The 16,636-nt window shown below is 32.7% G+C and overlaps 1 protein-coding gene across 1 annotated transcript in view; it reads left to right on the forward strand.

The window, feature by feature from the left end:
* The window catches only part of LOC124369843, a 337,436-nt gene that overhangs the window by 258,411 nt on the left and 62,389 nt on the right, over nucleotides 1-16,636 (forward strand). The window contains exons 3-6 of the mRNA XM_046827974.1: nucleotides 1,055-1,120; nucleotides 1,472-1,537; nucleotides 1,892-1,957; nucleotides 14,506-14,703. Coding sequence (XP_046683930.1) covers nucleotides 1,055-1,120; nucleotides 1,472-1,537; nucleotides 1,892-1,957; nucleotides 14,506-14,703 — 396 coding nt within the window. The remainder of the gene's footprint in view (nucleotides 1-1,054; nucleotides 1,121-1,471; nucleotides 1,538-1,891; nucleotides 1,958-14,505; nucleotides 14,704-16,636) is intronic.

The following is a 16,636-nucleotide window of genomic DNA, read 5'->3' on the forward strand; positions in this document are numbered from 1 at the left end:
GCCATTGTTATCATATTATGTAATTATTTACAAACTTATATGTTGTTGTATAAGTAATTATTGCAATATTACTTTGTTCTAATGTTAGTTCTTTTTGAACAAATATTAATAAACTATTACTCAAAATTCTGAAATTTATTGAAAATTTCTAGAATAGCTACATAGAATGAATGCATATGTTTGCAACACACAAATTTTGTTTAGTTCCAATTTGTTGGTGTAAAAAAAAATGTTTATGTAAAAATATGTTTCTGTTTCTTATTACCACGTTGTACAAAATATAATATATCTTATATTTTTAATCATTGAACTAAAAACAAAACATTTGCATAAAAACTAAGGACAATAGCTAGCGAAACGTAATTCCTTGCATAAAGGCCAAAGCTACCTAAACGCTAGAAGTTTTGAGTGGCAACCTCGGGCACTGGCATCCAAAGGGTTAATAAACACTATATAATGTTCATAAGGTTATTCCATGGTATTGGGTATTCATTTAGCGTAAACATTAATTTGTAAAGAACTATGTTATTTTCTCAATTAGAGGACTTATCCATTTATCTTAAGTGACAAAACACATATTGGTGTTGATATTTTGCTGACACATTTCTCATTAAAATATTTTTGTATTTTTTGCTTGCATCCAATGCAACCTCATGTCATAAAAATTTAGTATCTTTGGATAAGGAATTTTTTTCACATTTCTTAAAAGATTTCATAATTAAGAATGAACTCAGACGTCCTAGGTGAGTTATCAAGTTATTTTAGGGTCCCAGGTGGTGTTTCTTTAGTACAATTTGATACATGACTTGGGGCAATGAAATTAATTTAAAAAAGAATCTTTAGTAGTTTTAAATACAATTGTACAATCTGTTTGAGAAGGGTGATTCTTATCTCAATCAAACTTAATAATTTTGGTCCTTGCAAAACATTTCAAATTGTTATTTAACTTAAATTTTAATGAAATGAAATTAATTTACAACTTTGGTGTAGTATTTGTTATTTTAGAGAGTTAGTTATTTGTTTTACTTTAAAAGTTTTATAATTTGATTATCAGGTACAGAAGGCTACCAATAGTTCTACCTCAGAGCCAGAAGATGGTGTTCAAGAACCAGCATCACAAGTATGTATAACTATTTTAATTGGTTATTTAGTGTTCATAGATGCATATCAATGCATTTTAGGGTCTCAGGTGGTGTTTCTTTAGTACAATTTGATACATGACTTGGGGTAATGAAATTAATTTAAAAAATAATCTTTAGTAGTTTTAAATACAATTGTACAATCTGTTTGAGAAGGGTGATTCTTACCTCAATCAAATTTAATAATTTTGGTCCTTGCAAAACATTTCAAATTGTTATTTAAACTTAAATTTTCATGAAATGAAATTAATTTACAACTTTGGTGTAGTATTTGTTATTTTAGAGAGTTAGTTATTTGTTTTACTTTAAAAGTTTTATAATTTGTTTATCAGGTAGATCAGGCTACTAATAGTTCTACGTCAGAGCCAGAAGATGGTGTTCAAGAACCAGCGTCACAAGTATGTATAACTATTTTAATTGGTTATTTAGTGTTCATAGATGCATATCAATGCATTTTAGGGTCTCAGGTGGTGTTTCTTTAGTACAATTTGATACATAATTTGTGGCAATGATATTAGTTTAAAAAAGAATCTTTGGTCATAAGTTTTAAATGCCATTGTACAATATGTTTAAGAAGGGCGATTCTGACCCCAATCGAACTTAACAATTTTGGTCCTTGCAAAACATTTCAAATTCTTATTAAACTTAAATTTTCATGAAATTAAAATCATTTTCAACTTTGGTGTACTATTTGTTATTTTAGAGAGTTAGTTACTTGTTATACTTTATAAGTTTTATAATTTGTTTATCAGGTAGTGCAGACTATAAATAATTCAGCACTAGAGTCAAGTGATGGTGCTCAAGAACCAGCGCCACAAGTAAGTGTATCTATTTTAATTGGTTATTTAATTGTTCATAGATGCGTATTAATGGACACTCCATAAACAAATGGCAATGTTAGCTTAGAACATTGTAGATTATAGAAGGGTTGCTTTAAGGATTATCATTTAAATAAAAGAAGAGATATTCCATTCATCCATTCAGTGTTAAAAATATAGTCCAAAACAAGATGCTGTTGTCTTGGATGATGGAGTGATCTGAAATAGTTGTGAGTTTATTTTAAGTAATAAACCAAGCAGATGGAAAACCCCCAGGATGAACAACATTGGCGCTATTATAGTATTTACAAGAACCACTGTCCTTTTTTACACTGTGTGCCTAGAGCAGAGTTAAGTTCTTCATTTGTAGGAATACTTAAGTTGCCTACAAAAAATAATCGACCTTTCAGCTATCCTGTAATTGCTTTTATCATACGTTTAGTGGTCTAACAGCCAAAAACTGTAGTTTGTTTTATTTCCTCATTTATATTTTCTACAAAATTATATATGTTAATATTCCATGAATCCATTCTAGTTTTCTGTGTCAGGTTGTATCATCTGCATATAAAACAGTTATACAAAGGTATATTTAATGCAAAATCATTTATGGTTACAAAAAAGGCCCAAAACAGAGCCTTAAGAGACATAAATTTTAACAGTTTTAAACTCTGATACATGAGAGCCTTATCTGCCATTTGCCTCTTATTATTTCGATGAAGAATCAAGAATTTATATTTTTTTTTACATATAAACCTTTTAAGTCATAGGCTTATAATTTTTGTACATTTACTAACAATTACAATTACATATTGTTTAACAGGCAGTATAATTAACAATAAGATAATATAATTAACAATGGCCTAGTTAAAATATATCATTAACTTAATTCTATGGATAATACTTAATTCTAAAGAAATTACAAAAATTTGATTTCAGATTAAAATACTAATACTAAAATAAAATTTAAAATGTCAACAGATACATATAATAGTCATTAAAATGGGACAAACACATAAATATGATTCATGCGTTAAAAACCAATTGTACTAATATCACATGCCAAACATTTGTCAACATGTAGCCTATCTATTACTAATCATGAGTTTCTTTTCTAGTGGGAAGGGCATTTAAAAATTCCTTGAAATTGACCAACCTAGGGGTGCCCATCCCCCCCAAAGGCTATGGCGCATTCCCCCCCAAAAATTTACTATTCATGGGGGTGTATAAATTATACAGTATAATTATTGTCAAAATTTTTTAATAAAATGTATAAACAACACATATGCCATACAAAATAATAAATCAATGTACAGTACTATAATTAAAAGTCAAAATGGCTAGAGGTGTTTCAAAAAGGTAACTAACTTGATGAACTTAACCCTTGATTACCCTCGATGGCCTTTGTAAAGCAGCAGTTTTTTTCCTGTTCTCACTTGAAATGCCAAATTTGTCTATGATCTCACTGTTTGGAATTGATTGTAAAATATCCTTTTCGGATGCCAAAACCAACATATCAGACAACCAGGTATCACCCATACTGCTTCTCAATCTATTTTTAACGATTTTAAGTTTGCTCATTGCTCTTTCAGCTGAGCAACTTGTTGCTGGCAGGGCGAGAATTATCTGATACAATGATGTCAAACATGGAAACCAAGATATGTTCAATAAATAGCGATAGGGTCTTATAAAGCCCTTCTTGATCCATTGATCAAGATATCGTTGCTTTGCAATTGTACTCGTACAACCCAATGTTTCATCAGAAGAATCTTGGGTTTCAACTTCAACTTCTTCATTAGTTAGTCTTGCATTTTTGCATTTATCATCTTTTGAAGAAAGGACATCTGACAGGTCAATATTTCGATAGCTGCCTTTGTATAACTGGCTGAAAACGTCAAACTCCTCACAAAGTTTCTCGGTATCCAATCCATAGTAACCACACAGGTCACTGACAATGTCTGAGTTTAGGGTGTCGTCCCCAGTGTTTAGCAGCTTTTCGTGAGAAAAATGAGTCATTTGCTGCACAAAACTTAATGACGTTTCAGGAAAACGATCATGTAGTTGTGTGATCACGGAATCAAGCACTTTAAAGAAGACTTCTGTCCTCAGTTTTGCCATAGGATCTAATATTATTTCATCAATGGCAAGTTCGTCCATGAATCTTTTTCTCTTTCGGATTCGTTTGTTTGAAGTTTTCTGGAGATTGTGTTCTTGAGCAAAATGATTAATACTGCCCACCATTTTGTCCCACCCCTCGTCGGTTCTCATAGATTGGAGTTTGGAAAGTTTCAGACACCACTGTCGGAATCATTCCATAGTCAATAATTTTAGACTGTAAACAAACAGTCACTGGTGACAGAATTTTGAATAGTTCGGCAGCAATGATCATAACTGCAGCAGATTCATAATCAAACAGTGCTTTCAGAAGTCCTTTTGCTGGTGTTCCTGAGTCCGTTTCAGATTAAGTGTCATCAGATGTGTATTCCAGGGTTTCTCTTAGGACATCATAGCAAGTTATAACGGTTTTTACGGCATCGTTTTTGCTTGACCACCTTGTCGTATTGACTCTTTTCAAACGCTTTTTTTCTAGCCTGACATGACCTTTTTCTAACTTATCTACGAAAATATGATGTCTTTTATGTCCAGACATGAAATTGTATAGTTGTTGCAGAGTTGAGAACATGTCCCTTATTTGTGGGCACAATTCCATTGATTTTTCGACAACTAAGGCAAATCTATGCGAACAACACCAAATGTTGAATGCTTTAGGGCATTCCTTGAGGACAAATGATTTGACCCCACTAAATGGACCACGCATGTTTCCCGCACCATCCATGCTCTGCCCAATCATACCATTCTTATCAAATCCAATTCCCTGGAGAGTTTTTAATAGCTCAATTGATAAGTTTTTGCCAGTTGTGTTTCCGCTAGTAAAAACGTTAACAAGCCGCTCTTCTGGCTTCACATTCTCTTTGATTTCTCCGAATGAATCTCTGTCATCGACATATCGAATAAGCACTGTTGTGCATTCCTTCTTGCTAACATTTTGTGTGGAGTCAAGAATTATAGAATACGTATTAGTTTCATTAACATGTTCCACAATTCTTGAAACAACAATTCTATTCATGAGATTTATTAAATCATAAATGTTTCTGTAACTCAGAAAATTATAACCAAGTTTAGTTTTATTTTCTTTTGACTTCTCAAGCTTCTCCAAATAAACTCTTGCGTCTGGGTTATACATAGCAAGCAATCTAAATAAATTTACTAGTTTTCCGTTTAGAGACTCTTTATTTCGAAAAGCCAACATCTCCTCGGTCAGATACCGACAGCAATCTATAACGACCGATAGAACCTCACGGTGATGACTGACTAATTTATCATTTAGCTCAGTCAAATCAGTATCAACTCTTTTTTATATGGATTTTTGATTTTTCATGAAGTTCAATATCTCGATCTCCTCTATGATCCGTCCAACCCCTATAACCTGTGGTACCCCAAATTGTTCTTTCTGATGGCAAAGCAAATATCAAACAATGCAAACAAAATACAGCATCAGAATGTCTACTGTAAACAAGCCATTTCCTATATTTGGTTGTTCCATTAGGTAAAAGACCTTTTTTAACTTTTGGGTTGAATTTTCTACCGGATGAGGAAGGAAAATCTATTATACTTGCGATTCCAGCTTTAGTGCTTCGTTAATTAGTTCAGCAGAGAGTCTTTTGTTTGCATAAAATGCTGGATCTGTAGGATCGATTGTAGAGAATTGAAGTTCGGTCAAAGTAATAGGTTCAGGTATCTTCTCTGTGGGTATGTTGTCCTCTATATTTTCTAAAACTTCGTCTTCTTCTTCTGGTGTTGACATTGGCAGGCTAGTTTCCATGGAGGACGTTGGAAGTTCAATTTCTTTTTTTATCGTGAACAAGTATTAGAGGCGTATATTTAGATCCATCTCCTCTTTGGTGACACTGCAGCTCAACTTCTTCGTCGTTGCGGTCTTGGACAGCTGATGTTCCAGAATGTGGATTGTCTTCTAGCCCAGGCATCACTATAACGACTTGGATTGTTGATATTAATATTCCAGAGTATTAATATTTAAATCATCAATAATACATCCAAGACGATATAAAATATTTTTTTATTATTAAAGATCCTAGTGAATATTAAGTACAATGTATTACTAAATTTGTTAACTATTAAATATTATCTGGTTTGTCTAAAATAAAAATCACAGTTCTAAATAAAAACAATGGATTTATTTTTAAATGGCAAATTAATAAGTTCAACGTTTCAGAATTTGTATCACTCTATTTTCCACAAAGAATTGACAAACCGTTTAGTAAATTTAAAAATTCCTTTGGCAAGAAATAAAAATATTAATCAAATATATCAAAATAAAAATCAGAGCTCTCTTCTAAAATAAAATACTAAAGTGTTAAAATAAAAATGAAACACCACTTGGAAATAACTAAAATAAAAATGTTCACTTCTAAGTTCACTCAAAATTCAAAATAAAAATTTAAACTTCTTTTTACACTATTTGAACCTTAACTTTCAAGTCTCTGCAATTCAGATTACAACTCTCTCTCTCTAACAATTATTAAAGTTCAATTAATTTTCAATTAATAATTCACAATAAAACAGTTCTAGTTAAATATTAATAAATTACTACTTTTCCAAATCTCAATTAAAGTTATTAACAAAGTTCAATTTTAATTCACTTCTCTTGCAAGCATGAACCAAATGTAACTTGTATGATTCCATTATGCTCTATTGTTCTTCGAGAATAAGTTATTCAGAATGCTCTGTAGTTTCTTTGAATTTAATTTTTTCCTCAAAATCACTCGTGGAAAAAATTTAAGAAATACGGCGTACTGCAATCAACTTTACTCACGGAAAAAAAACCAAAAAAGAAGGGCGAAAATTATGAGCGGGGCGCTTAAATACTTCCCTTTCCAATCAACTTTGCAGGACATCCGTGGTGCTCTCTCATTTGTCCAGCTGTATCAAACCAGGAGAACAATACTCGCAACAAGACAAGTTCTAATCAATTCAAGGCAGTCAACCTGCCTTCCTAACAATTTAAAACTACCAGTGCTAACTTGCCAAAGGATTACATGTTCGATTTTACCCTGACATTTCACAATCTAATCTAAAATTAAGTCCCAATATTTCGATCCCAAAATTTTTATTTAATTTAAGTTTTAATTAAAAAAAATAAATCAATGTAGCTTTTAAAAAGCTACAATCACCAATCTAAATATAGAGAAATGCCTTCACTGTAAACTTTTATATCAATAATCTGCTAGTCAAAATTTAGTAAAATCTATAAACCCTTTTTCCAAGTACAGATTAATTAGAACACAAAGAGAAAATACACTACAAAACCAGGACTTTTGTAAACAAAAAATATATCAAGCCAAAAACAGTAAAAGATTAGTAGTGGCACACCAAAATGTAGATGGACTACAGAATAAAATTGAGAGAGTAACACACTTTCTTCACTACACTAAGCCCGACATAGTAATACTATCAGAACATGGCCTAATGTTTGAAAAGTTAGAACATACCAGACTTACAGGGTATAGCTTAATTGGAGGGTTCAGCAGACAGAATCACAAAAAAGGAGGTGTTGCTATATTTGCAAAATCCAATGTGCAAAATGACGTAACACTTGTCTCAACATCCAACCCAGTCTCAGAATGTATATGTGAAACAACCCTTCTTAAAATAAAACTGAAAAAACAGCAACTGTATATTCTAGGGGTATACAGATCACCTAGCAGTAATCTTGACCAAGCCATTGAAGTACTCATGGGTCAACTAGACAACGCTCTTACAACAAATAATCCTTTGATTGTAATGGGTGATATAAATGTAGATGCCATGACAGTGAATGAAAACACACTGAAACTGGAAGAAGCACTCCTAGGATATGACTTGAGAAGACTTAAACTGCCCCCCACAAGAATAACGCATAGTAGCCAAACCTCCATCGACTTTATATGTACAAACATGAGTGAAGCTGACATATCTACCCAAGTCCTCGACACAGGAATATCCAACCACTGTGCCCAGTTATGTAACATCAATACAGACAAAAGACTCATCCCAGCACATACACTGACAAGAAAAATAAACAAATATACAATGGAGGACTTAAGACTTTTACTGGAAGTAAAGGACTGGAGTAAGGTATTACAAACAAGCAATGTTGATGACGCATTTGAAATGTTCCACAAAACACTTCAACAAGCATTAGACATCTCCTGTCCTCTCTCTACTATGAAACTAAAAAAGAACAACCTCAAAAAAATATGGGATGCAGAAAGCAATGAGCTCAAGGACAATTACCTAGAAGCCATAAACCGAGCAATTCTCACAGGGAAACCAGAGGATAAGATGGAAGCAGCACAAAAGAAGAAAGCCTATGATATGAAATTAAAAACACTTAAGAAAGAAGAGATCGCAAACAGATTTGAGGAAGCAGACAACAAGACCAAAGTTTTATGGAATATAATTAACCAGGAAAGAAAGTCTCGTACCTCAAACATGCAGCTAGACACTCTCATCGTCAACAGGGAAACCATCTCTTCACCAACAGAAATAGCAAATCATCTCAATGAATTTTTTGCAACCACAGCTGAAAGAACACTCATGAACAGTACGCAGAATAACAGGCACACGAAAACAATAACCCAAGACACCTCAAAATCCAATTTGTACTTCTATAAAACAAACTGTGATGAAATTGGCAAAATTATCAATGGACTAAAACAAAAGTCCTCAGCAGGAGAAGATGATTTTTCATCAAAATTGGTTAAATATTGCAAAAATGAAATTCTCATCCCACTAACAAATTTAATTAATAAGTCTCTTTCCCAAGGAATATTTCCAAATTGTTTAAAAACTTCAAAAATATATCCTAAATATAAAGACGGTCAAACGAATGAACCATGCAACTACCGCCCCATTTCACTAATATCAACCTTCTCAAAGATTCTAGAACGTGTCATCTTGAAAAGACTTCTAGGCCACCTGAATCAAAATGAACTTCTTACTCCAAGACAGCATGGCTTCAAGAAGAATAAATCAACAACCACAGCAATAACTCAGCTAGTTGAATCTATTATCGACAAACTAGAAGAAGGTTGTATAGCCACAAGTATCTTCCTAGACTTCAGTAAGGCCTTTGACTGCCTAGAGCATGGCTTAGTAATTAAAAAACTCAGATCATTAGGAATTGAAGACAAAGAGGCAGACTGGTTCAAAAGCTACTTGAGCAACAGGAAACAACTCGTAGAGCTTACATCATCAAGCAGCGGAGTAATTCACAAAATAAAGTCGGAACTGTTACCAGTAACAAGAGGCGAACCTCAAGGATCTGTGCTTGGTCCAGTGCTTTACACTCTTTTGATAAATGACTTCCCACAATATCTGGAGAAATACTGCAAGGTTGTGATGTATGCTGATGACACTGCCCTTATTATTACTGAGAAAGACAAAGAACAACTTGACATCAATTCGTATATAGCTTTTGATATGGCAAAGCAATACTGCCATATCAATGATCTGGTACTAAATGAGAAGAAAACACAGCAGCTAATTTTCACTGCCACCCGAAACCATCACAGGGGTCTCCCAGAGCTAGAGGTAACAACATCAACAAAATACCTATGTCTGACTCTAGACAACAAACTATCCTGGGAGCCTCATGTGGATAAACTCTGCAAAAAACTTAGCTCCTGCCTTTATGTAGTACGACGAATTAAACAAATTAGCAATATAGATATGGGTAAATCAGCCTACCATTCTCTCTTTGAGTCCCACCTTAGATATGGATTAATTGTATGGGGAAGTACAACAGCAACAAATTTACAAAGAGTATTAGTAATACAAAAGAGAACCATCAGAGCTCTTACTGGACTGAGACCACGAGACAGTTGCAGGGAAGCCTTCAGAGAACTGAGGATTTTAACAGTAGTAGCTCTTTATATAATTGATACTATTTTGCACTCTGTAACACTAACTGGACAGACTAGAACTGGAGACCATCACAGCTACAACACAAGAAATAGACACCACTTTGCTCTTGAAACACACCACCTAAGTTTATATGTGAGGAAACCATCATACAAAGGAGCAATCTATTTCAACATTCTACCAGACTCACTGAAGAAAACACCAGCCAAACACCTGAAGAACTCACTCAAAAGTTGGTTTCTCCAGCAACCCTTCTACACTATTCAAGAGTTCATAAACTGGAAATCAATTGCATCATGAACTGATATTTTTAATTTTATGTTCTGTATGTCCTTTATTGTACTGACAAAAATTCTAAACTCAACGTTTATGAATAAAGAATATTGTCTATTGTCTATTGTCTATAGAACTGTTTTTGAGTTTATTATCAATAATATGCCACATTCTGCTACACTGAACAGGAGATAAACAAACACACATAAAGCCATATATTTTTAGAGAAACCTCTTTTGTCTCAGGGCACCTCAAAATGGTAATATCATACTAAAGTGGTAAAATATATTATGACAAAATGTTTTTTTTTAAAGATAGCAACTCCTTTCTACATACAAAGAGTGTTAATAGGGTTGAAGGGACAAAGCTGTAAGCTGTAACAATAACAAGTAAAACGATCTTGATATTTTAATTACAAAAACTATATAGACCAATAGGCTTATACATTATTAAACTAAATTGTATTTGAATTTTTATTTCATTAGATGCTTTTGCTTATAACGTATTGGACCAATACTACTTTAGTATTTGGCTGATACTATGTTTGTAAATGTAAAATGCTAATATTTACATACATTTAGCTTGTCACCATTTCAGGCAGGCCTCATCTCTTCAATACAGTATAATATTTACTTGCATTTTGAAGTTTTTATCATTTGTTAGTCTTCTTTTATAAGCTTTGTCCTTTTCTATGGCCTTCAATGCCTTAATTAATTGTTACTTAGAAAGGTTTTAATGTTTTGAAAGCTTTAGGAGTGAGTCATTAATAGAGCATAGCCTATATGTGTTTACTCCCTGCTTATAAAATTGAACAAACTAAGATATGGACATTTTGTTACTGTAATATTGCGGTACCTTTCAATAGCCGATGATTGCGCAGAAGCTGATGGTTGAGGTTCGTCGTCCATAGTTAAAGTAGAACGTTCTCCACGTCCCATGTAGGGTATCCAAGGTCCATCACCTTCTTTCTCCTCTGTTATTTTATATTTTATATCAATATTGTTTTTGAACTTATAGAGGTGTTTCTTTTTACAGTGTTCTAGCCACTTGTCATGGCGGTGCACCGTATTGCACATTAGTTCCAAACACTTATATTTGAATGCCTTTTTTAATTTACGAGGCATTATTTAATTCTATAAAACAAAAATTTATAGTTAGCACAGAAATACGGTAGCTACTTAACACTTTGTACCCTGGGCCCTTAATACATGTTTCGGCGTGGCTCCCTGGGGGTTTTATGATGCTTTAAAAAAATTCTGTGTTATTATAGTAATTATGTTATAAACTCATACTATATATCTTTTTAAAGATAGAGATACATACTTTTTATAAATGTATACAAATATAAAGTTTATTTTCAAAATAAATTTATTACATAATATTGAATGTTATGTAAAAAAAACAAAAAAAGTTTTTGCTACATAGCTTGTTATTCAGGTAATTCGCCTTAGGGTGGTAATTTTTAAAGTACAATGATCTGAATCAAATATAGGATCTCGCAAATTTTCGTTTAGATCGTTCATAAAATCAATATTTGGTCCCAGGTGTGTATCAAAATCATCGTCACTTTCCAACTCGCAGTCAAACAAAAGATCGCGAATTGCATCACTTTTGATTTCATCACCCATATTATTTAAACTCGAAAATAATAAGTAAATAATATAAAATAAAATCAACGGAAGGTCTAGAAGAAAGAACAAAGCGAGTATAAATACAAAACAAAACACACGGATAACCTCACATTGCTTGCATTTGCCTTTACTTCATTCAGTAAGAAACTAAAGTTATGATTATTTACAAACAGTTAAATTCACATTTATAATACATTATAATAATATGTGCTTCAGTATTTGTCGGCAAGATTTGTAGAAGACATCACTAAGACTCACAACAACACACAACGTGAAACACTACAAAGCAAACTGACAGTACCGACGATCAGCCGCGGCGCCTACGATCAGCTGTCTAGACTCGCTTGTAGTACGACGATAAATATACGTATTTCATTACTCAAAACCAACAAATACGAACTTAGACAACCAATGAACATAATCAAAATGTTTTAATCCAAAAATAAGATGACTGAGCTAAATAAAATAATTAAATAACACGACCCGAGCTATACTCGGGCGCCGGTAGCAGGCGCTGCCGACGCGGCCCGACCTATACTCGGGCTCAGGGTACAAAGTGTTAATACTAAACTCGTATAACAAAACGAAACAGAAACGCACACTAATTATTGTGTTGTGTTGAGGTTATGTTCACACACTACACATTACACTTGAAGACAATGCGTGACTGACTGAGCACTGGGCGGCTCGGAAGGGATGACGTGCGTGGACTTCCCCTTGACAACGACCTTTGCAAGGCGGGGGCGGGGGTCTGTTGGTCTAAAAATAGAACTACTGCATTCGCCTCGTTTGAATTGCAAAGTTTAATTTGCTTTTATTTATTTTTTTTTTTTTACCTCTCACGGCTTTAATTTGTTAAAACTACTGCAAACTTGTACATTTTTTTTAACTTTGTAAATAACGTATCCGAAACCCGCTGTTATAAGTTCCCCCCCAAAATTTTCATTCCCCCCAATTTTTGTTTCAATGGTGCAACTTGCGCCATTGCTCCCCCCCGTGGGCGGCCCTGGACTAACCTATAACCCAGTTTGTTGGAGAAACCATAAACCTCTTCACTTTGTGATCAGTTCAATTTAAAGACACAATTAAGCACATCATTTGAACATATCTGCTTCCAATAGAAAACGTTATTTTCCGTATTTAAATTAAATTTGTTTCATTAAATATAAAATATCAAACATATTATAATTACTCAATATAGTAGTTACTCCTTGTGTGATTGTGGAATTAATAAAATAGTGATTAAAATGTCAGAGTCAACTCTTATATCCTTATTTACTGGATTTAAACTACCATATACCTTAATACCATTCCAAGCAGCTTTATCCCTGTTTTTCGAAATAAGAATATAATTTTCTTGATATTCTAACTTAGCCTGTATTATTTTAGCCTTATAATGTCTTTTAGCTGTCTTAAACATCTATACATACATGTGTACATTTTCTTCAATAAGACCTTTATATTTCCACTAGTAGTCATAGAAATACATGACAAAATCCCTATACAAACTGTAATCTGATGTGAACCACTTATTCTCAAACCTATTTTTTACTAAATCTATTTTTATTCTCTTTAAAACACAGCATTCTTTAAAGGAAGTTGTCAAGAAGTTTAAAAACTGAGTAAAAATCAAATCAACTCTATTGAATAGTTGTATGAATGTCCTGTCAACCTCACTTAACAAATGTCTTGAATTTCTTATTGTTTGGGAGAGTCTCTGACTAACTTGAAACTTGTTGGCTTATTAAGGTAACTGTCCAAAATACCATGGAAGACTGTCCAAACACGAGTGGTCAGAGATAAGAGGCTGAATGATTTGACATTCTTTAATATTCTTTAACATATTGGTAACAATTTTATCTAAACAGGGTTCATTTCTTGTTAATTCATTATTTAAACAGTTAAATTAAAATTGCATAATATATTGAGGAAGCTTTTATCATTTAAATGACTAGTTAAATTTAAATTCTGAGAGTTTAATAAACATAAATCATGACAAAATTCATAGGGTACATAAATTATAAAACAAAAAATAACACATTCAGTTCTTGCACAGTCAAAGATAGTTGGAAGTGGGATATGGATTATTAATAGTTGGTCAAATTAAAGTTACAATTTTTAAAAACCTCAACTTGCTATATTGAAAAGTGTTGTCTCAGGTCCTTGTGTGGCAGCTGTCGCATTCATTAATCAGTGTTACAGAAGAAGAAACACTTTATATTGAAGACTATACACAGTGCTGTGTTTAGGTTCACATACGGTTATGTTTTGTCATTTTTTATGTTAGCTTTGACTTTTATGCTTTCATATTAATGTGTTGAATTGTTTACTTTTTGTATGCTTAAGATTATGCTCTATAATTTGACCTCTAGAGAAGAAGGTGCATAGCAGTACAGAGAATTATTTTATTAATACACTTAAACTAACAATGGCAAATTTCCATAAACATGTCTTCCCTACAACTTTCATTGCAACTAACTTATAATAATAAAATCAAGACTTATTGTATATAGTTTCTTACTTTCAATTGAAGCAGCAATTTTTCATTTTGTAAAAAATTATTATTTTAAATTAGCTTATTGCATGTAAGTTTTATAAAACAAGTAAACACATTAATTTTAGACAGTTCAGAAATGTTTAATCTCATATTTCCTATTTTAACAGTATAACGTCAATCATGATGTTGCTGGACCAGCCACTAATCAACATTACTCCACTCAGCCACTCCCACAGTGGCCGCATGTACTCAGCCCGTCTTCATTCATCGATCCATACGGATTACCACCTCCAAATGTATTCCCAGTGTATAACCCACCCCGAGCTGGCAGCTATATGCACGCTCCTCAGCACCTATATTCACAGGTAAGTATTATTTTTATAATAACTCATTTATAAAACTAAATAACTGATGGAAATGATTATACATGTCTAGATGTAGTTACACTGGTATAAAATTGTATAGAATGCTAAAAGTTTTATAAAAATGTATAAGGTCAATTAATAATTTCCAATGTGACTTGAAGATGGAAATGATTATACATGTCTAGATGTTACACTGGTATAAAATTGTATAGAATGCTAAAAGTTTTATAAAAATGTATAAGGTCAATTAATAATTTCCAATGTGACTTGAAATGTATTGATCAATGGCATCTTATTCAATAATATTTTAGGAGGAGATGTCTTGTTAGACATCCCAACCTCTATAAAAGATTACTAATTAAGTTAGCAAGTAAACATTATTTAGTTATATATGATAGTAAAGGTTACGTTTTGTGTAGTTTATTTATATTAGTATTTTCGTATTATTTATTAATATTATTTATGTATTTCAAATTATGTTTTGTCTTATTTAGATTGCACAAAAATCTATAGTTTATTACTTATGATACTAATTATGTTTTGTGCAATCTAATAAATAAAGATTCTGGTTGTAAAAAGGTGTGCAATATTGTATTATCTAATTAGGTTACTCTTTATTTTCAATATAATGCAATAATTACAATTCTCAAAATAAAATAATAGTATAATATAGTAATAGTATAATATATATATACAGGGTGATTCGGTTAGTGTTACCGGCACTTTCTGAGCTGATTGTACTATAAAAAATAAAGAAAAAAGTTCATATAAACATGGGTCCGGAAATGCTTCCTTACTGGGTTATGGCCAATTGAAGATTTCACCAAAAATTGTGTGCAGGAGGTCAAATGATGATTTGCCGTGTGTTTATGAAGAGATATTTATAGGCGAATGCAACTTTTTCTAACGGATTTTTAGATGAGAAATTGAATAAAGTTCATCTCATAGCTGTATCTCATTTAGTTTTTTTGTTATACTACAAAAAACAGAAATAAAATAATTTTGAAAACACTTTTTTAAGGTTTAACGGACAATTATTTTGTTAAATAGGCATTGAAGACCCACATTTTTACAAAGAAACTTGCAGAAAATTTTATTCTGAATAAAATTATGTGCCACACGGCTATTAACAGCGAAGTATTAGTTTCTGGAATTTAATTTTACAACAAACATTCTACCAAGCAAGAAATTCCAAAGCAAAGGAAAACCGCATTTTAATGACATAGAGTAGCCTACACATAAGATTTATTAGGATGTAATTTAAATTAAGTTTTAAATAAATTATTGTTTTTCATCTAAAGCTTATAATACTACGTACCACTTTCATAACAGGTGTTCAAAAATCAGTCCTTGTACTTTAATACACTTAGCAGCTCGCTTTCTGATTGATCGAGTTATCCTCCACAACGCTGCACGATTGTTTTTGATTTGTGCGGCGGCATCTTCAATTCGATTTATTAACTCTTCACGTGTATTTACTTTTTCCTGGTACACCAGGTTCTTCATCCAACCCCATATACAGAAATCTAATGGAGTTAGATCTGGTGATCTTGGTGGCCAAGTGTGTGGTCCACCGCGACCAATCCATCGAAACTGCTCGTTTAAGTGCATTGTTACATTATGGGAAAAGTAGGCAGGGGCACCATCATGTTGATAAATAATATTGCACCTTGCTGCTAATGGAACATCTTCTAATAATAGTGGTAGTTGTTCTGTAAGGAATTCTAGGTACATGCGGGAATTTAGATGTCCTCGGATAATGAATGGTCCTATTAATCGATCATGAATGAGTCCACACCATACATTTACACTAAATCTGTGTTGAAAGTTGCGCACGATTGTACTATGTGGATTTCCCTCTGCCCAAGTGTGTTCATTGTGAAGGTTGTTGACGCCATCTCGGGTAAATTGAGCTTCATCAGTGAATAAAATG

Source organism: Homalodisca vitripennis, chromosome X (assembly GCF_021130785.1).
Source record: "Homalodisca vitripennis isolate AUS2020 chromosome X, UT_GWSS_2.1, whole genome shotgun sequence".
Taxonomy (NCBI): domain Eukaryota; kingdom Metazoa; phylum Arthropoda; class Insecta; order Hemiptera; family Cicadellidae; genus Homalodisca; species Homalodisca vitripennis.